Raw genomic sequence first — 21,579 nt, 5'->3', positions numbered from 1 at the left:
CTCTTTTCTCTTTTAATGACTAAATCCCAAGTTAATTATAATTTTGAAGGAGATCATGGATATAGCTTCCAAAACCCTAGGAGAATGCAGAAACCTTAAAGCCACACAGTTCCAGAGAAAATCTGAAGGCTTGTCTATATTTAAAAGCCACCGCGTGTCACACTCACACTGCCCCGTGAGTTCTGGGGTGAGGATGGAGGCTATGAGGGTAACACATGATGCCATTTCTCCTCAGGACATCGGGCATGGGCAGAACTATGGACAGAGTGGAGGAGCCCTGATTTTCTCTAAGCACCTTTCATTTTCAGGTTCTCTGTGTAACTGGTGCCTTCTGATAAATACTGGTTTTCGTCTGATCCTTATAGAGCCCTGTGAGCTGCGTGTTGTCATCCCCATCTTAGGGGTGAGGACATTGAGGCTCAGGAAGCTGAAGTACCTCATCCAAGATCACACATTACTAAATGGAAAAGTCAGGATTCCAACCCAAATCCACCTGACTTTAACGATCCTTTGGACTACTTGGTTTCTTTAAAAAAAGAGCAATCTTTCCAGAGTGCTGCCTGTCCACACATACCATGAAGGTCCTCTGAGTCCCGAGACTGACTCAGGGTTCCATGGCCTCTGAGCTGGCCTGCCAACAAAGACATGGGAATAACAGTATCTAATAGACACAAATCTGATTCTTCTACATGTATACAAGTTGATGTAATATGTTTTTAGCCCTATCTGCAGACTGGCCCTCTGGGTCCTAATCACAATAACAGGTTGCTCTCAGGATTAGAACCTTTTCATTACAGAGGCGATTAAAATATAATCAAGCTAGAAAGTTATCCTCCCCCAAAGCCACCTAAAACAGAAAAATTCCAAAATAAAACCAATTTACATATTTTAGCCCAAATTAAAAAGTAAAAGCTAAGGAATCCCTTTTAATATCCTGAATAATAAATGCACATTTATGTAAAGCTTCCTTTGGGGAACGGTTACTATGAGGACAACTTTCCCAATATTATTCATAAATATCACTTTTGTTTTGGTGTTACAGTAAGAATCTGGACTTGTGGGAACGGTACTCTCTGTATCGAATGCATCAACAGAGATAATTAATATTGAAGACACGTACAATATCCAGAGTTTTAGATGTGTGGTTGGCTGCATTACAAAAAGTAACATAGAAAGGATGAGCCAAATCTGGTCAAAACCACAAATTGCAGGGACTTAGTCGTTTAGTCCATTTTAAGTGAGCACACTTTCCTAATGAAAGTTTCATTAGCAAAGATTGCAAGTTCTCAGGTTTTCCACTACAGACTTTTAAATAGCACTTAGAGCTAAAGTTTATCATTAAAGCTATATTTACTACTACTGCGTCTTCAAAGGAGGCTCTTGAAAAAAAAAAAGTTCAACTGAGCCTGCCATTTTTTCATGTATGAATTAGAAAGCAAAACTCTAAAGGGCTTAGACTGGCAGCTTAGGAAAACACAGACTACTTGAGAAGCCACTATTGGTAATCCCAGGGCACACTGGGGGTCACGGCTGTCCATCTATTATCCGCCTCCCCCCCACCTACACACAGAATGCAGCATCCAAGTGTGTATGACAAAGTGACTCTATGATTTCTCCTCCGCTAACAAACTTACAGTTTGCACAGGGGCATGCCAAGAGGGTCACTATCTTCTCGGGTCCTCCTTGGAGGCTAACATGGGAAAAGATATTCAAAGAGTCATCTGTGAGAAGCAAGGCATTCTTATTTCTGTAAAATTAACAGGCTCTAGACAAACTCCATGGCCAGCTGATGGAAAGACAAGTTTCTTTCAACTGTCCAAACTTTGCTTTTCCTGAGCCTGAAGATCTGGGTACATGGAACCTTATAGACAAAAATGTCCAGGAGATCTTTTACTTTTATCTTTTGGAGTCATGCCGAAACTCACAAATACGAAAGGAAAAACATTTAGGTACTTGAATGTTCCAACAGCTATTTTCTCATAGTTTTATACAAACTTCATTGTATAACGTCTAATCTTAAAATCCCTCACCCCAGCTTTATACCCAATCACAAGGAGTTTCTAATTATGTCTTTTGATTAGTGTCAGAAGATAAATAAATAGTGACCTTGAATTCTCTGTTCCAAAGACAGGCACATAAGTTAGTTCTCAACAAATACATCTTCATCCAACAAAAATGATAGTTATCCTCTACTATGAACACAGTTGACAAAACAACTTCAAGGGCTAGTTGTTAAGGAAGAGTAGATAATTGAAGGTAACTAATTCATAGAATGAGCAAGAGCAGATTCAATGTTACAAAGTGCAAAGAGAGAGGAAATCTCCGGGCTGTGGTGTGTTTTTCAGAATTCGCCATCTTGGCTGTAATTGTTTTTCTGTTTCCTCATATCCTGAAAAAAGAACTAAACTTCTTACAGAAAAAGATTTATGAATTGCATATTTATACCTTTAAAATTAGTACTTTAAAAGTTAAACTCAATTTTAAATGTTATTTCCAAATCAAGAGTCCAAGAGAAGTTATTTTCAAGAGAGACCTATAACTTGTAATTTTTTTGCATTAAAAATTATATAGCTAACTTTGCATTTTTCTTATATGGTTGAAGATAAGGCTTTCCCCAAACAACAAAAAATAAAATGCAAGCACAATTACACTGACCTTATTCCTCCAACATTTTCACTGCTTTCTCAACCAAAATTTATTTAAAAAATCCACTACGGCATTCAGAATTTCTTGATTCTTACAGAGGGGGATCCGTACTGAGGGGGGTAAATATCTCTGGTGTTAGATACAGCAAGGATCTGAATAATGATCTCCCCCAAAGCAAAAATGGTCAGTTCTAAAATGGTCCGGCACAAGGCAAAACCTCGGGTGTGGAGGGAGGGGATGGGGAAGAGGGAAAAAACCAGATAGAGATACAGAGATAATGCTGCCGGTCTATTAGGAGCACTGACACTACATAAGTTATTTCTTAATGAACATAAAAGAAACAGCATAAATATTACCATTAAGGAGAGTGAATGTGAACATCCAAAGCATGCTAGCTGGCTGGCTGACTGCTTTTTCATTTTTTGTTCTTTTGCAACAATTCCATTTCCAAAGTGCTTGATTCCTTACACTGATGCTCCAAAGCTATTGTGAGCACACTGCCTGAATACTTAATGAGATAAACAACAAACAAAATGGCTCATCTTTGGTGTCCCCAGCTAGCATCCCAAACTGGATATAATTAAAGTTGTGAACAAGCAAGCAAGGAAGTAATGAACCTGTGAAGTCAAGGTTCTGAGAAATTATGGGGCATGTGGAACAACACCAGTTCAAATTTATCACTCGTTATTTCTTATAACAGCAAAGTGCAGACCCACACGTTGGTACCCTTCTCCATTCTTGTCCTCTTGCCTTTTTTTTCATTCCATTTCTAGATGGCTAATTTATGACAATTACTGCTTGTGACAACTCCTACCCACCCACTCACAGATCACCTACCTTTTTTTTTTTACCCTTAGAAAGCTGCTGACCTATAAAAGCCCTACATCCTTCAAATACACTGAGATATAAAACTACAAGGATGTTTCCAAAACACACACACACATACATACACACAAAAACATCCTCACAAAACAAAGCATGAGATGCTAACACAACCACTCTATCTCTTCCTTGCTTTTACCAATGGTTAAAGATTAGATTCAAATGCTCCCAAAGCAGAAACAACTCTCCTTTCCTATACACAGACATTTTATTTTGAACCCAACCCCTTGATTGAAAGGGCAGCTTCTAGCTCTCAAATATGGTTACAGATTTGCACATTTATATTTCTCAAGTGGCAACTAAAGAAAGGTGTTTAGTTATAATGAAAGTCTACAGGGTCTGGATACATCTTTTTAATAAAGTTTTGTATTTTTCTAATAAGAGAACTCTCGGAGTTTGTGAGAAGACGCCATTTCTTATGGGAAGCCAGCCCAGTTTGGTTTTCTTTCCATTTTTGGATGTAGACATACTTGCAAGTGTGCATATACATACATTTGGTAAAACCAAATAAGGAAATCTTAAGACAGGTGCAGGATTCCAGAAACACGCACGCTTACACTGACACACACACAGTCTCCCTCTCTCACACCCGCATTCTTTCCACATGTCTCTCAGATGGATGGGAGAATGGATAGTGGGCAATAAAAGGTTGACCAATTTCAAAAGGGGAATTGGCCAATTCTGTACGACGTGGCCCATCGACTGGAAAATAGTAAGATACAAGCTTGAGAATGTTTATGTCCCGTCATACCCCCCAAATTCCCAATGACATTGGGAAAAAATACTGCATTGCAGCATTTGCCAGCGCATACTCATGTGTCTAGCATCCGCTGGCCAGCTCACCAACAAATGTACATATTAAGTGGCCAGGCATATAAATTAAGTGCTTAGGCCACAGATCATTGGACTTGATGAAGAAATTTGTCAAGGCCAAAGTACTTCTGTCCATGCACAATGACCTCTATCAAGACCACCATTCCTTACTGGTGGTACATACAGATAATTTGTTTCATTTTAAAAAAAATTAAAATACAGCATTAAGATGCAAAGGGCTAATTGAAGCAGCATATCTCCTCAAGGGAGGAATAGCATTTGGATTTCATATAGGAAGAGAATCCATTCACAATAAGAAATAGGCGCAAAGGGAAGAAATAAAACCAAAGAAAAGGACTTGCCCAGAGGAAACCCTTTCATTGTTCGTGGTAACTCTTACTTGAGAAAAACACCTTGATTCACCCACAAATTCTTTTGGAGATATTAAACACACACATGCAAAGCAACATTCATGCAATGATTTCTAGATTTGAAATTTCAAATAGATTATCTCAGTAGAAATGTTAAGTTTAAAATACCTGAAGTTTAACATGTCCCAAGCCCTATTTTAAGGCTGAGTTTAGAACTAAAATGCAAACACATCAGTCATTTTCTCTTTTTCTTAAAAAAAAAAACCTATTGATATTGCTTTACAACAATCTGGCCTTCCTTTCATAACAAAACCTTGAATATTCAAAGGACCAAGAAAGGGCTGCAGGGAGAGAAAAAAAGTTTTAAGGTTTTGGAAAACTATGAGACAGAAACAAGCTCATCTATATTTGGTCAGAAGGATGACTCGAATGAATGGCAGTTAGGAATGAATGGGACTGAGATCACAAATGAATGGTTAAGGTTTGTTAGATTTTTCTTCCAAATCAAAATTGTCTTGTAAATCAATAATTCTCAAAATAAATTTTTCAGCTATTTCCCCACCTATGTTCATTTTACCCTTTCAAAATTTAGATATTAAATGATTTAGTCATTACATTACAATGAGATACATGGACATTCTGATCATCAAAACTGTGATGAATCAGGTGTTTTTTGCAGAAATATTCCCAATCAGATTTTCATTTCTTAAATGCACACTCAGCCTTGCGCTTCTATGAAGGCACACCTCCGCATGCAGGTGGTAGACATTAATATTTTTAAGACAAAGAAGTGAAAAAGGTCAGCGGTAAAACCACGTGTCTTTTTTTACGACCCAAGCTAAGGTGACAGTTCTGATAGAAATTGTATTACCCTAACAAAAAATGCCGATAAATTCTCAGAAAAAATCTATATTAGAATAAAACACAGTTCTATTTTTAATAGCAACATGTTTACACACTCAAGATATGAGAGCAAGGTTCAAGTGTGTGATAAAACTATTTATTTTCACTCTAAGAGTCAAAACAAATTTTTAAAAATCTTCCAATAAGGAGACAAAACAAAAAGAAGAATCGGCAAGGAGAAAAGAATGGGGGGGGGAGGGTGCTACACAGAGATTTGCAATGGAGGGAGTAAAAAAATTAAGAGTTCTTTCAATAAAGCCAGTTATATTTCTTAATCTTTTATCACATTTCGGTATTTTTTTAATCTCTCATTTTGGGGCTTAAAATTAGCTACATGATTTGGTATCAAATTTGCCTCTCAGGAAAAAATCATAACAGATCATCATTTCGGTTGTTTTACATTACCTTCTATTTGCCTAAATACTATACCTTTCAGTCCTTCTGATACCCACCACCATGAAAAAAGAGAATAACAGTAAGGCACATTTAGAGAAAAAGCGAGAGGTGCCTGCCACCAGCTCACACATGGGTCCCAGACATTCAGAGACACTGAAAAAAATTAGCTTTTCACTCAGTTTATGCCAAGACCAGAACTGGGACCAAATGCCAAATTGAAGGCAGTGGTTGCAAGGGTACAGCCTGGTGGATTTTGTGGCTAGAGATACGTACAGGCAGGCAAAGCCAAAGGCTAGAATGCAGTTTTTCATTTGTTATTTTAAAAAGTAATTTCTACTCAGGATATGAAATGAGAGATACAATGAACCCCCTAGAACTGTAGTAGCAACATCTGATTTAGTCAAAACACCACTATCACTTAGCACAAAATCATTGTTTAGGGTAAATCTATTCTACCTATATTCCACCTATGGATGGATATTTGCTGGAAATTTCTAAGAAATCATTTGCAGAACCTATCAGCTGTGGGAGTTTATTATGCCTCTGTCAACTTCATTCAATATAATTTACATTTTTTTTTCAAATGGCCTCATAGGATTCCTTGCGATTTTTCGCATGTACAATTTCACAGCAGGGAAAAGGGGGGTGAGGGGGAGAGAGAGAGAAAGAGAGATTCCCTACCCTCCCTTCCCCCTCTCCTTCTCTCTCTCCGTTTTTTAAACCAAAAAAAAAGAAAAGAAAAAAGAAAAAAAACAGGGGAGACAGAACAGATGCTTAAAAATAGATTTCTAAAAATCACTGTAAACCAGAGTTAGAAATGTAATTAACACCTATTTATAAAGAATAATTAAAGTTGGGCCGGCCACAAAGAACAGCAAAGATAATCGAGGTCCTGTCCCCCCCTTTTTACACTGTTTGCAGTGTGTTCTCATGATAGCCACCTGCTCCCTACTCGGCTTTTCCTCTGTTCGTTTCCCCGGCAACCTTTCATTGGGTTTTCCTCCCAGCTATCGCTTTCAGTTGGGCTGCTCGGTCTAATCTTATTTGTTTTACACCCATCAAAACAAGCAGCCAGACAAAGGCAATCCTCTAAGAATGGGAAAAAGACCACAGCTTTGTTATAACATCTATGCAGAGTGAAAAGTCCTCCCCAGGCTTTTCTAGTGAGAAATAAGTGAGATAGATATGAATTTACAGCCTCCCCCCATACCCAGCTTTGAAACCCCATGAAAGCTATTGCTGGTGAAAATTTAAAGTCAAAGTGAGCACTCGTGGCATCTGATCTTGCCATTTTGTGCTGTATCTCTAGGGTCAACATCAGGCGACAGGAGCGATACTCAAGGAGTTTCCCTGCGTCGTCTTCTTCTTTTTTTCCCCCGAAATAGATGCTAAAAATAGATTTACTACTTTGGCAGATAGGTTTTCCACTTCTCTTTCTACATCCGAAAGTCCTGTTTCACAATTGCATCTGTGGGTACTGAACCTTACCTCCTCTACCCCAGCCTTCCCCATCACTCCTAGTACGAGACTGAAAAAGAAATGTGCCTTTAACTTTAACAGTCGTGCAATTCCGTTGAAAGCTCACTGAGGTGGTGGACCCGCCAGCCAAAAGCAACGGTGACATTGTGATTGTCAAAAGAGACACCGACCTTGCTTGGCTAAAATGTGTGTTCTATGGAAGGCAGTGTGTGTGGCTGTGTGCATGCAATGCCATTACACTTGGAGATGGATTCTGGTTTTTGGAGAAGAGAAATACTAATAAACACACACACACACACACAGACAAACGATCTGCACAGTGATTTACGATGCACAGTCCACCATCCTTACACACACACACACACAATCGGCTGGAATCTCCAAGCTGTCTTCCTCTTTTCACTTACCATCTTCAAGCCATTCCACTCCATCTGTGATCAGAAGAAGATGGACCCTCACACAGTGTGTCAAAAGCGGAAAGGAACGTTATGTAAAAGCTGACATTCCTTCTTACAGAGCTGCTGCCCAGAGAAGGAAGCAACAACTCAACACGCCAGGCACCGCTACACATACAAGCCGCCTCCTCTTTTTTATGAGGTCATGACAGGAAACTCTTTGAAATACAAGATGCAGCATTTACTGAAGCCCAAATAAATCACTCTCTTTGCCGTTTTGACTGCGCAGTCCCCTGAAACACAACTGCCCATCTCAACGTTCAGCACCCAGGAGCTGCCTCTTAAGGTTTAAATTTCCAGCACGGAAATGGAGAGATTCCTAACCCGGCTGCATCCACCTCCTGCCCCACAAAACCCAGGCACGTAGACAAACCCCCTCTCCCTTTACAAAAAGAAATCCCTCCTTTTGCCATTATGGTCTCATGTAATATAACCTCTTTCAACAAACCAGCAATTATTTCAGCCCACCTTCCCCCCACCCCTGCCTTTATGTTGAAGGGAAAGCTGACAATGACCTGTTAAAAATGACAATCTATTTCCCCACTGCTTTTCAATAAAAGGATCTACCCGCACTCTCTACACAAAAGAGATAGTAAATGTAGGAATCAAACAGCAGCAGAGAACTAAACTCTTGGTCAAGGTGTAGATGCTTTTCTTCCCTCCAGCAACACAAACAACAGATTATAAATCTAGTCATACCTACCATAACCATTCTTATTGGCAAATATTGGGTCTCGCAGAGCTTCGACTCTTCTCTTAAAATTTGCAAAGGTTTCAGAATATATATTTTTAGATGATTACTGTTGTTATATATTTTTAAAGATCCACAAAATATAGTGTGGATGATTGTAAAGTAAATCAACTATTTTAGGGGGGGGTGGGGGAGAGAAAGAAAAAAAAAAGAAAGAAAAGGAGCAGTGAGCTGAAACCCCCCGATTCTAGGATGTAGATAAGAACAACTGAACAGAGCCTTGCTGAAATTGGCTCGAAGCTTCCCCTTTTTACATCCATTTATGGGACCATCTGTCAGCCAAAGCCATGATCTGATTGGCTGGGGAAACGCAGGGAGGCGTTGCAACATCAGGTGCTATTTAAATTAGCTACTGCCAGATTGACGATGTTAATGATTTGGTGACCTCTACAACAACAGAGACCAGATTTCTGAACTGCTTCTTGTGTCTGGTAATTAAGGCCAGGCTGAAGCAACAACAGCCATACTTGTATTTTTACCTTTTTCCTCCTCCCAGCTCAAAAGTACTGTAACAACTGCAGGTCACTGGCGTCTTGTAAACCTAACAGTGGGAGTGTCCCCCCTTTCCCCTGTCTTGAGGGCTGTACCACCCCACCCCTCTGACAGAGGGCTTTTCCTATATAGAATATTTTCAACCACCTTATCTTTCTCGACAGTTGCTTTCTAGCGAAATGCATATTTAATGATCTGCCTCTAGGCTTAAGGATTCAACAAAAGCACTTTAATGTGCTAATACATCTACATTTTAACTTTATTTCCCAATATTGCTGATTTTCAGCAAGTAAAGCTCCTTCTGCAGCTACCATGGCCAGCGTTTCAAAAGAAAGCAAGTTCAAGAGTGTGCTTGCTCAGTGAACTGGGTTCATACAAGTTTGCTTCAGAAAACTCTTTCCTAATAAACAAAAAAGAAAAAAGCTGGGGGGAGGCGAGGGGCAGCTGTCAGCCTCTACCTTTCTGCCTTCTGTCTGAGCTTTTCAAAACAGAGAATGATGAATGATTTATTTAAATGAATTTATTTCTCAACTTGGATAGAGGCGTGATCTGAATTTTTAAAAGTCCACCAAAACACATCTCTTTGCTTTCCCTATTGCTATAGAGAAAGGTAAAACATGCCTTTGACAATGCCTCATTTCATAACCTGTGCAGAGTGCTCATCTTGCTTTAACACGTGATTTTGCTTTTCTCCTTCAAAGGATGTCCTTTTTCTTTGGCCTATTAAGAGATTCGCAAAGAGACATGTAGCAAGTGTGTAGTGACGTACAGAGTTTGTCTGTGTTGTACAATTCAGACTCTGTTCTACCAAGCCTTCAGTAGCACAGTATTTTCTTCTGGTTTGGGTCTTTTAAGTGGCTTACCTGAAGAGTTTGTGCTTTACTTCTATCCAGAAGACTAATTTATCCATATTTATTCAATTCATGAGTGAATCATTTTGTTCCTCAATAAATACACAGAGGTCACAAATATTACTAAAGACAGAATTCAACATAATCTTTAATCTTTGGCTGGAGTTGACAGCATGATGGGATTAGGCAGATAGGCCAAAAATCATTGTATACTCTGGGCTTCAAAGTCCTAGAATAAATGGGTCTGTGAAAAATTATTAGAAAAGAAATAACCTTTAGATTTTTAAAAATCAAAACTATTCTCTACAAATTACTGTCACGAACATACACTTTTAGATATATATGTACACACTTTTAAAAATACAGATGTACCATAAAGCAATACGTGTTGGCTATACTATATGAACTATTAGATTTGAATATAAATAAATTCAGCTAGTAGAAATAAAAAACAAATGGAAGAAAAATGGAAATGCTCAAACTATAATCCCTTTAAGTGAAACAATACTAAATTTAGTAAACTTAAAATAATATCTTTAGCAAATGTATAAAGTCCAATGAGTCACAACAGTATTACAGTATCTATTGAACTGTGTACTAAGGATGAATTCACAGGTTAAGTCTTTTAAAGGGCTCAACATACACACACGGACAGGTACAGGTGCCCAAATCAACAACAGAAACTCTGAGTGTGATCTCACCAACATTCAAATATTGCAAAAAGTAAACATGAAAACCAAGCTGACAAACACACAAATAAAAACAGCTCACTGGAAACAAAATATTTACTTTGTATTTCTCTGCAGGTTATAAAAGTCGAAATTTCTTAAAACCCCTTTCTCCCATCCATACTAATCTTGGCACACTCAGTGACCTATACATTAACATTATGTACACCAAAAGATATTCCGGCCACTTTTCCAAAATAGTAACTGTATATTACAGTATAAATAACTCGCTGGTTTTGCTAGGCTAAAAAATCCATGCGGTTTGTATATTGATCACTCCTCCCAAAATCTCCACTCTGAAGTATTTCAACAGAATCCTCAAACAAATGCACAAATGTCCTCAGAGGCCTTTTCTCCAAAGACAAAGGCAGAATCCTATTGTTGGGAAAAGTCAACCTTATTATTGCATTTCCAATAGTACCATTCATCTTTCAGAGTGAGAGGCTGACCGCTACATCAGGGGTGTGACATTTGTAAAGCAACAGATTCTCAATATATTATCTCAAGAATCAGGCAGGCGAGTCTCCCAGTCATGCATGATTTTTTTTTTCCTGCCACAATCCACCACCACAGAAAGAAACTTGTCTCACTCAAGCAGCTAAGGCAACCTAAAAATGATATCCCAGAGCTGTGGGGCTGCCAGCGCCACTGTATCCCTCTTACCATAAATGAGCAGTTTCTTGACTCATTAATAACAATTTCCCTTAAAAGAAGTAATCTCATATCAGTCAGCCCCTCGACACCATGCACACATCCCAAAGGTTGCAGATATCTCAGCATCAGTCGCCGGCAGCCAGCTTTCCCACACAGAGTCCAGATGGACTGTACCAGAAGCCAATTCAGCGTTAATAACTACCTACTCCGCGCAGTGGAGAAGCCTTACGTGGCACAATGGGCTAGGAAACAGCAGCCGGCTGAAACTGCAAATAAAAAAGACAACCAAATTCTCCAAAAGCACAGAAAGGGAGGAACAGAAATGGAAGCATGAATTGTATTTCCTTGACTTCCATGAGAAAATAAAAAGAAAAAGAAAGAAAGAAAAAAGAATCTTCCATAAACATAGAGGAAAAAAACGAAGCAAAGGGAAAAACAAACAAACAAACAAAAAAAACCAAACAGATGCTGCCCAGAAAAGTGACAAAATATTACCTCATTATTTAACAAAGCAGCATTAAGCGTCCTGCTGATTTCAAACATCTTGCCACAGATTTTGTTTTAAGAGAAACAGATAGAATCCTTTGCAAAGCACTCCGTCTGCAAAGGGTTCTTCAATTTTCTTGCGCACCACGGAACAGTCAATATATTATTTCCCTAGAGTTCGCACATTAAAACCTCTAGTCAGTGAGCTGAATTTTCCCCTTATCTCACACACAGTAGACTCCTGTTATATGTACTGCTCTCTTTGCAAGAGCAGCCTGCCCCAAACATGGCTGGTGTTTAAACTACTCTTTAAAGTAACAGTTCACTATATAACCACCAGGTGGGTAGAGTGCACAGATTCAAATGAACCATCCTAAAAGACGGTGATTTTTTCCCCCCTAGAAATAGCTTTTGGGTGTAGGATATGACATGAGAAACACCAGCATCCTAATAGGCATCTTATCTTGTCTCTCTCTTTGTATATTGCCAAAATAAATAAATAAAATTCCTTCTCAGACTTACAGCAAGAAAACAAAACACCATCAAATTCTAATAACTGTGAAGAATGAGGCACAAACAAGCTTTGTTTCATCAGCAAAGGATGAACAAGGAAAATCCAATCAACACAGAGCAAGGGGGAAAATCAAAACTCCATGAAAATATTTCCTTCAGCAAAAAGAGAAAAATATTGACTCACATGATAAAAACCAAATTCAAAGATATGCATATGGACAAAGCACATACAAGACGGAGACGAGAGTTTAAGGGTGCAACTTTTCTTCTGAGTAAACCATTACGTTTATTTGATGTGGCCTTTCATAAAAGGAAACAATCAAAAGCTTAAAAGTAAAAACACTGAAAAAACAAAAACAAAAAACAATCTTAAGCATCTCTCTTAAAAACAGTTATACAAATAGTTATAACCAACTGTACGAGCAAACTAAGCACATATCTCTCCTCAATGCTGTTCTTTTTCCCTAAGATTGGCCTTGAAGTGGAACATTTCTGGGGTATACTATTTTGGATGGATAGCTAAGTTGGTGTTTCCTTTGTACATTTTTACTCCAATTAACTTGCTCTTCTGCCAGGAATAAATAGAATGTCCCAGGTTCAAAGCCCCAGGTGATGGAGGGGGTATGCTGAAAGGATAAAGAAACACCTGAACAAAAATAAATCTCATCACTTATATTGTTATGCGGCCTGATTTTTAAGGAGAATTTTATTACTTACAGAGCATGCAAGCACCATCCTACATTCCCGTGTATCTAAAAGAGAAACCAATGCACACAGATACCTGGGATTTTGTTTTCTTGGCTGGACAGAATGAAAGCCTTGGAACTTTCACATCCTCTTGCAAACACGGATGTTGACACCGGTATTTTTCCAGCCCACCCAAGCAACATTTAGACACAAACAACAGTGACTGTCTCCTTCATCTTTAAGTCAAGCCTGTATCACCTAATACCATTTAACCTCCTTGCATATATTAAGTTTCAAGTGACAATTTTTAACTGGGGAGTGAGAAGGACGAGTTGCTCTCATCAGATTCTGGTTGTATGGAATAAGCTAATTTGTACACTCACCATATGTCTTAAACACTAATTAAAAAATGTCACTTTCTTCAAACATTAAAATGTAATCAGCCTAGTAAATAAAATATTCTCGAGTTTTCTTGCCTTGGTGATAATTTAAAGAGTGTTTATCTCAAGGTAACCTCTCTATTTTGATTACCAAGGAAATCTTTTGATTTGACAGAGGAAAAAAGGAGATACTGGGAGCTGGGGGAGTGAGAAAAGAAAACCACAACTGTACGTAGCTGCACAAAGGAAAATGAGATGAAGCTCGTTTTTAAGGACCCACAGTCTAGTTACCCTAAGGCAAATCCAGCCAATCAATACCACCCATTGACGGTCCACCATCTGCCATGCTACCCAGTGATGTGGCTAAACAGACCTGTTCCATATGACCGTAGCCGGCTCATTTTCAGTCGATTAGGGCAGTTCCAGAGCATTCACGTGCATAGCACAAAACTCCAAGTCAGACTGAGCTTCTCTTCATACCAGTCCCTCCGAGCACAGCTGCAGACCTTTTCCTCCTGTTCCGGGTGTCTGGGTTACCCCTTCTTGCCCCCAAATTGAATTAGCAAAATGGGGTGGGAAGGTAGAGCAAACAGACACTCACAAATCCACACGCACACAGATAATTGCTGGTCCTTCTTCAGTGTCATGCAGAAATCGGGAGGGAATTCCATGTGCTCTGCCCTAATATGATTATGGCACACCATTTAAATAGCGTCATCAGTGACTATGACCTGACATTTTCCTGTGGTTCAATTTCTTTTTATCCTCTCCCTCTACCTTTGAAAAGTAAACCTAAACTGCTGGCATTTCTTCCTTTGGGGAAAATACAATCAGTATGCCCAGATAGTGGTATACTATATTTAAAGGCTTTTGATAAAATCGAAAGCATAATTTTCCTTTGATGAATTTTGGTGCTGGGTTTGTTTGTTTGTTTTTCCTGTAGAAACATTAAGTCAAATTTTTATAGGAAAATGTAAACGTACCACAGGGACAAGAAAGATGCACCAGCCTGATGTGGAGGGAATTGGTATGACCAGGAATTCACTGTTGATGTTCTCCTAGAGATACATGACCTGACAGTGTGCTGCCTTTCTCCTTCCTAAGTAGTTTTGTCTACTATGGACCCTGGAAAAGAGCTAGAAGAATGCTACTATGTGGAGAAATGTAGACAAATGGCTGTCTAGTACACCTAAATTGCCAAGAATTTACCTGGGCAGGTAAGCTAACATAGGGGTCAATTCACACTTGATCTCCCGGTCTTCTTTCCATGCTACTAAACCTTATGCTAGAATAGCAGCTGGAGGCAGAAGGATTCTTCCCAGAATCACTGTGCCTTTGACTGCACTCTTAAAGCACCAGGGTGTCTTTCTGGGAAAGAAAATTTAAAGGATAGGAAATTTTGAAAAAGGTAAATACACATTTATCCAAGAAATCTAATTTAAGTGGAGTCCCTGTCTGAACTTTTCACTGCTATATCCTTTATCATAGCCTAAGAAAACTCAGCAGGGTCAACCTGTGAACACACAGAGATTTCTGAAGATCTCTGCATGAAGAGATTTGGGAGGCCTTTTCATTTCAGTTCAGATGAGCTTTACAAAAAATAAAAATAGAAAACAAACAAAAAACCTTAGTATAAATACAAATCGTTACCAATCAAAGGCCACTGAGCACATGAAGTATGGAGTAGCTACTCATAACATTAAAAGATATACTGTTTAACCAGATGAGTAGAGTTTTGAAAATAATTCAATACAGAATTGTTTAACATTCTGGACTTAGTTATAATCCTGTAACCAAAAATAAAGAAATAGATGCATAGTATAAGGCAAGAAAGGTAATTTGTAGAAGGAGGAAGAACTGAAGGAGGGAAAGGTAAAGGGGAGAGGAGAAAAGGGAGAAGAAGAAATAAGGAAATAATAGTGCTTATATTTTTGATCTTCTTTTTCTTAGATAAGTCCCTTTAACATTAGGACTCAAAGAACTTATATATACAACCCATGGACATGAACTAAGCAGGGGGGAGGGGGCGGGAACTCTGGACCGTTGCGGAGGGCAGGGTGGAAGGGGGATAAAGGGGGAAAATTGGGAGAATTGCATAATCAATAAAAAATACTTAAAAAATAATAGTGCTTATAAAGTACAAATAAAAACTGCTGTCTTTTACCAGAAGTCTACTGCATACCAAACACTGCACTAGGCACTCGACATGCACAATTTTACACATTATAGTAGTGGCAACTGTTTTATCTAAGTATTCCTCTAGAAAGGTGTCTTTCTCATCTAAAAACAAGACCTTTCCTCCATTACATCACAGAAGGATATGCTTAGTAAATATTTGTTGAGTGAATGAGGAAGATGGGCACAGACAAGAATAGTAAGGGAGGATAGGAGGTAGGCTCAATTTTTTCTCAACTAAAAATGACCAAGAGATTTCTTTGTGATGTGGTTCTAAGCAGGTATGTCCTCAAATTGCATCTCATTTAAGCTATTGTTATGATTACGATGTAAATTTGGAGTCAGAGAGATACAAAGGACTAAGCTGGAAAGCAAAACATCTTAGAAGGCAGGATGAGTACCTGATTGAGTCCCTAGTCTCACTCTCTACTCCTTCTTCCAAACCTGGCCAAACTCCCTATAGAGAGCAGCACAGCTGCTCAGCAGTATTAGTTAATGAACTTCTATGCTCGTCCCTTATAGCACAGAGCCTGGCTGCAGGCAGCATCTAGACATGGGGAATGAAAAAGGACCAATAGTTTCACTCATCAACACCTCAAGTACTTTCCAAGACCTACTAAATTCAATTCAGCTGGGGGCCACTGAACACCTTCTTAGGAGAAAATGATATACGAGGCTCCCAAAGCCTCAGTTTCCTCATCTGTAAAATTGGCACAGTAATACTTCCCTTATGGTTTGTTCTAGGATTAAAACAGATGTTGGCTTGGTGGAGGCAGCACTCTAAATGGTAGCTCTTATTATTAATATGGAGAATAGCTGGGAAAACTGTATTCCTTTGTACTTGGTTGTAAGATAATTCAATCATGTGAAGGAGATTCAATTCAAAGACTCTCAAAACAATTAGAGAATAAGGCAATAATAATGAAGAAGATCTGAATGGTCTCTTAATGTCCTAATGAAAAATACCTGCTGCAGATAAACATTTCCTTAGTCCTGTGGGCAAAGTTCAGGGCTAAATTCTTAGTGTGAAGAATAGAGAGAAATATAAGTAATAGCGTCCACCTTCATGGAGTTTAGATTCTTGTTGGGAAAGGGGCTTTCTTTTAATGCATCAATCCTAGTAGTGTAAGGAAGAATATTAAAAGAATAGTGTCCAAACAAAATGCCGAAATTTATTCTGTTTAGGTTAAACATATCGTGAAATAATATGGTATCTGTCTTTCTCTGATTAACTTATCTCACTCAGTGTAATGTCCTCTAGGTTCATCCATGTCTTCGCAGATGGCAAGACTTCGTTCTTTTTTATGGCTCAGTCATATTCCATTGTATTTGTAAGGCATGTAAATATCTAATCACTTTATTGTACACTTGAAACTAATTAATATTGTATGTCAACTGTAGTTGAAAAATAAAAATAACAAGATAAAATACTGAAGGATAGTCAATGGTACGGATGCCACCCGGAGTGATGGGGGAAGGCTTCGTGGAAGAAGCCGGAACTAAGGCTCAGCTAAAATAATGATAGGGTTTGTCTAGGAAAATGCAGAATATTTCATAGAAGAACAAAGGAGGAGGAGAAGGGGAGAAAGGGGACAATGGCAGCCAGTTCATTAGAGTTATACCCCTCTGAGGTCTCCTCTGGATCTATTTCAATCTCTTCCATTTTTATTTTTATTTATTTATTTTTTGATATATTTATTGATTATGCTATTACAGTTGTCCCATTTCCGCCCCTTCACTCAACTCCATCCTGCCCACCCCCTCCCTCCCACATTCCCACCCTATAGTTCATGTCCGTGGGTCATACTTATAAGTTCTTTGGCTTCTACATTTCCTACACTATTCTTACCCTCCACCTGTCTATTTTCCACCTATCATTTATGCTATTTATTCTCTGTACCTTTCCCCCCTCTCTCCCCCTCCCAATCCCCTATTGATAACCCTCCATGTGATCTCCATTTCTGTGGTTCTGTTCCTGTTCTAGTTGTTTGCTTAGTTTTCTTTTGTTTTGGTTTTAGGTGTGGTTGTTTATAACTGTGAGTTTGCTGTCATTTTTACTGTTCATAGTTTTTATCTTCTTTTTCTTAGGTAACTCCCTTTAACATTTCATATAATAATGGCTTGGTGATGATGAACTCCTTTAACTTGACCTTACCTGAGAAGCACTTTATCTGCCCTTCCATTCTAAATGATAGCTTTGCTGGATACAGTAATCTTGGATGTAGGTCTTTGCCTTTCATGACTTGGAATACTTCTTGCCCGTCCCTTCTTGCCTGTAAGGTCTCTTTGGAGAAATCAGCTGACAGTCTTATGGGAACCCCTTTGTAGGTAACTGTGTCCTTTTCTCTTGCTGCTTTTAAGATTCTCTCCTTATTTTTAATCTTGGATAATGTAATTATGATGTGCCTTGGTGTGTTCTTCCTTGGGTCCAGCTTCTTTGGGACTCTCTGAACTTCCTGGACTTCCTGGAAGTCTATTTCCTTTGCCAGACTGGGGAAGTTCTCCTTCATTATTTGTTCAAATAAGTTTTCAATGTTTTGTTCTTCCTCTTCTCTTTCTGGCACCCCTATAATTCAGATGTTGGAATGTTTCAAGATGTCCTGGAGGTTCCTAAGCCTCTCCTCATTTTTCCGAATTCTTGTTTCTTCATTCTTTTCTGGTTGGATGTTTCTTTCTTCCTTCTGGTCCACACCATTGATTTGAGTCCCAGTTTCCTTCGCCTCACTATTGGTTCCCTGTACATTTTCCTTTGTTTCTCTTAGCGTAGCCTTCATTTTTTCATCTGGTTTTCGAACAAATTCAACCAATTCTGTGAGCTTCGGTCTTAATAACCAGTGTTTTGAACTGTGAGCCGATAGGTTGGCTATCTCTTTGTTGCTTAGTTATATTTTTTCTGGAGCTTTGAGGTGTTCTGTCATTTGGGCCTTTTTTTTTTTTGTCTTGGTGCATCTGTTACTTAAAGGGGCGGAGCCTTAGGTGTTCACCGGGGTGGGGTAACGCTGGTTGCTGCACTGTGACGCTGTACGTGGGGGAGGGGCCGAGAGGGAGCAATGGCGCCCGCTCCACTCTCCACTGGATTTCAGCCACTCCCTCGGCTACCCACAATCAAATTGGGCCCCTCTGGTGCTGGCTCCTGAGTGGGTGGGCTTGTGCACACTCTAGGCCCCTGTGGGTCTCTCCAACGACCTCTCCTGTGAGGCTGGGAGTTTCTCCTGCTGCCGCCCCAATCCCCACGGGCGTTTTCAATCAGAGGTTTGAGGCTTTATTTCCCAGCGCTGGAGCCCTGGGTTACGTGGTCTGCTTCACTCCTCACTGTTCGTCCAGGTTTATCTGTGCTCGAATGTGGGGCCGCGGGGTGCTACCCACCACTCTGAGTCCAGCCCTCTTGGTTTATCTCTGTGCACGAATGTGGGGCTGCAGGGTCTGCTAGTGGTCAGACTGCCTGCCCCGTTGGTCCCACACTCCGCCAGTCTCGGTCCCTCCACGGCCACAGGAGTCCTTTCCGCCCCGGTTCCCGTCTCCGCCCCTCCTACCCGTCTGGTAGTATGTTTCTTTTTTATCTACTTGGTGTCAGACTTCCTTGCCATTCGATTTTCTGTCAGTTCTGGTTGTGAGAGGAGGCGCAGTGTGTCTACCTACGCTGCCATCTTGGTTCTCCCTCTCTTCCATTTTTAAAAGTTATAAAGAGAGGAATATTATGATATGATGACTGTGGGAGAGCAAAGCTCTTGTACAGTAAGGACTTTTATACGAGGAACAGGAACTGGTACTTGTGGAGCACCCACTGTGTGTCACACAGCACACTGTGTGCTTTGCCTACTAATTTCATTTCACCTCATGACTCCAAGACTTCCAAAAAGGAAACTAAAGACTAGAGAATTTAAGTGCTTTTCTGAAAAATCACACAGCCAGTGAAAGGCAAATGTAGGTTTTAAACTTATATATGTCCAAACTTAGTCCACACTTTTCACTATAAATACTACCTTATGTAGAAGAGTGTAGATCTAAAGAAATTTCAGTCTTCTTCTGTATTTTATTTTATACTCAGAAACCAACATTCAGAGTAATGTTGTTGACATCTGCTGACATTGAAAACAATAACAACTAAACAAAACTAACCCAATCTTTGCAATTTCAGTACTCTGCCACCAGGTGATTGAATCCTGGTCCTATGAGACTTACAAGGTGCACGTTTTTGCCTACTGTTATTTTGTGTGCTAGTCCCACCTCCATCTCCATAAGTGGAGGAAACAGTGCCTGATCCTCAGATGGAATCACCTACTAAAGCCCCAAGACATTAATCTTTCCAAATATTTTTCAAATTTTATTTATCAAAAATTGAACTGTGAGCATAATTCTAAACCTCAACAATTTTTAAACAATTCTACTATAGACTGCATTCAATGAATTACAGTCCTTTGTTACTTTCACACTGTACTGTGAGCTTGCAGTGTAGAAATTGTATGTTATTTGCCTCTAACACGAGCATGTAGACTACCAGGGTCTGAAACATAGAGGGCACTCAATAAAGAACATAAATAATTGATTGTAAATATTTTAGAAAAACTTTTGAACCGAATGCTTAGTGCACAATTATTTGGTTCTTTATTCACTAAAACATAACTTGTTTTTATTGAGTCACCATTAATGCTGAGTTGTTATAAAAAGCCCTTTCTTGAGGCTGGTCATCAGCAGAAGCATTTCTCTCAGTGGTCAGACACTTCCTTCTGCCTTATCTCTGGACAGTCGACATAAGCTTAGTTTACCTTTTCAACCTTCTTATTCCCAGAGAGGTGGCTTCCTTCCTCTCTAGGAGGTGAAGAGAAAACATGAAAAAGAAGAAAGGCGTGCCATATAACTGTCAGAAAGAGGCAACTCTCCACTTGACCCTCTACAGTCCTCTCCCTCTCTGACTCTGAAGCTGGTGGGGATGATTTAACTACTTTTACGCAGAAGGGTAAAGTTCCACATTAGTGCTGAGTAGTTCATTTCCCTTAGCAACCCCTTAGCAACGGCAGTTTCAAGTTCAAAATACCTTCTTGAAAAGAATCACATCTTTAACAAAGATGAGTATTTTCTTAATGTAAGGTTTTTGAAAAGAAGTTTTAACATCACAAGGCCCAAAGCCTTGTAGGCTACACATACCTATTTCATGCTAACCTTCCTTTAAAATAATATTATGTGGTAACCATAATGATGCTGGGCTCCTGTAAAATTTCAGACCCTGGTCTTACTCTGAAATTATTCAAAAATATATAACTTTTACTTTATCGAGGCACCATTAATCCTAGGTTATTACGGAAATTACACTGAAGTTCTTTTAAAAGGGTTATTGATATTGACCTCACTCTTCCGTTTGCTTCCTTACAGAGAAGAGTGAACGACAATTTTTAAAACCTAAATTATGGTTTTACAAACTATACTACAAGTAATCCAAGGTTATTTGGACGGTTTAAAGAAAAATATAAAAAAGAATTCCAACTTTCCCCCAAATTTTATTATTTGATACCTGCCTCGCCAACTTCATAATCCATAAAATGGATCATGGGATAATCAAATAATCATCACATTTAAGTGTTTTTACATTGTTAGTGAAATGAGAATGCTTGCAAAAGGTTTTGTTAGCCTTCCACAACCCTAGGAATATAAAATGCATGTACCATATATGTTATGCATGTCATTAAAACTTCCATCTTGTTCAAGAATTTTGAGACTCTTTTTTCATCTTAAAGGTTCCACAATTCAAATAATATACAAACTTCTGCTTGAAATTTGCTCTTTATTATCTACTAATACATGGGCCTGTCAGGACACAAGGAAACAAAATGCACAAGAGTTTAGGACAGTAATTTCTATGGACTTCTTCACTACTAAGAAATGATCATGTAAGACCCACGATCTACGTGGGCCAAGTCCA

At 39.1% G+C, this 21,579-nt stretch overlaps 1 protein-coding gene across 14 annotated transcripts in view; it reads right to left on the bottom strand.

The window, feature by feature from the left end:
• ELAVL4 (ELAV like RNA binding protein 4) overlaps positions 1–21,579 on the bottom strand; it is a 154,195-nt gene that overhangs the window by 81,538 nt on the left and 51,078 nt on the right. For 2 of the 14 annotated variants that reach the window (XM_024571203.2, XM_024571206.2), the window contains exon 1: positions 8,649–8,932. The exons of 5 other annotated variants lie outside the window; for them this stretch is intronic. In XM_024571203.2, the coding sequence (XP_024426971.1) occupies positions 8,649–8,657 (9 nt within the window). In that variant the 5' untranslated portion in view covers positions 8,658–8,932. Of the gene's footprint in view, positions 1–7,897; positions 8,247–8,648; positions 8,933–11,430; positions 11,594–11,916; positions 12,119–13,860; positions 13,953–21,579 lie in introns of those variants that run through there. 7 more of the 14 variants (XM_045204320.2, XM_045204318.3, XM_024571201.4 and 4 more) reach the window with 7 other exon arrangements.

Source organism: Desmodus rotundus, chromosome 3 (genome assembly GCF_022682495.2).
Source record: "Desmodus rotundus isolate HL8 chromosome 3, HLdesRot8A.1, whole genome shotgun sequence".
NCBI lineage: Eukaryota > Metazoa > Chordata > Mammalia > Chiroptera > Phyllostomidae > Desmodus > Desmodus rotundus.
This window is presented reverse-complemented; position numbering and strand designations above follow the sequence as displayed.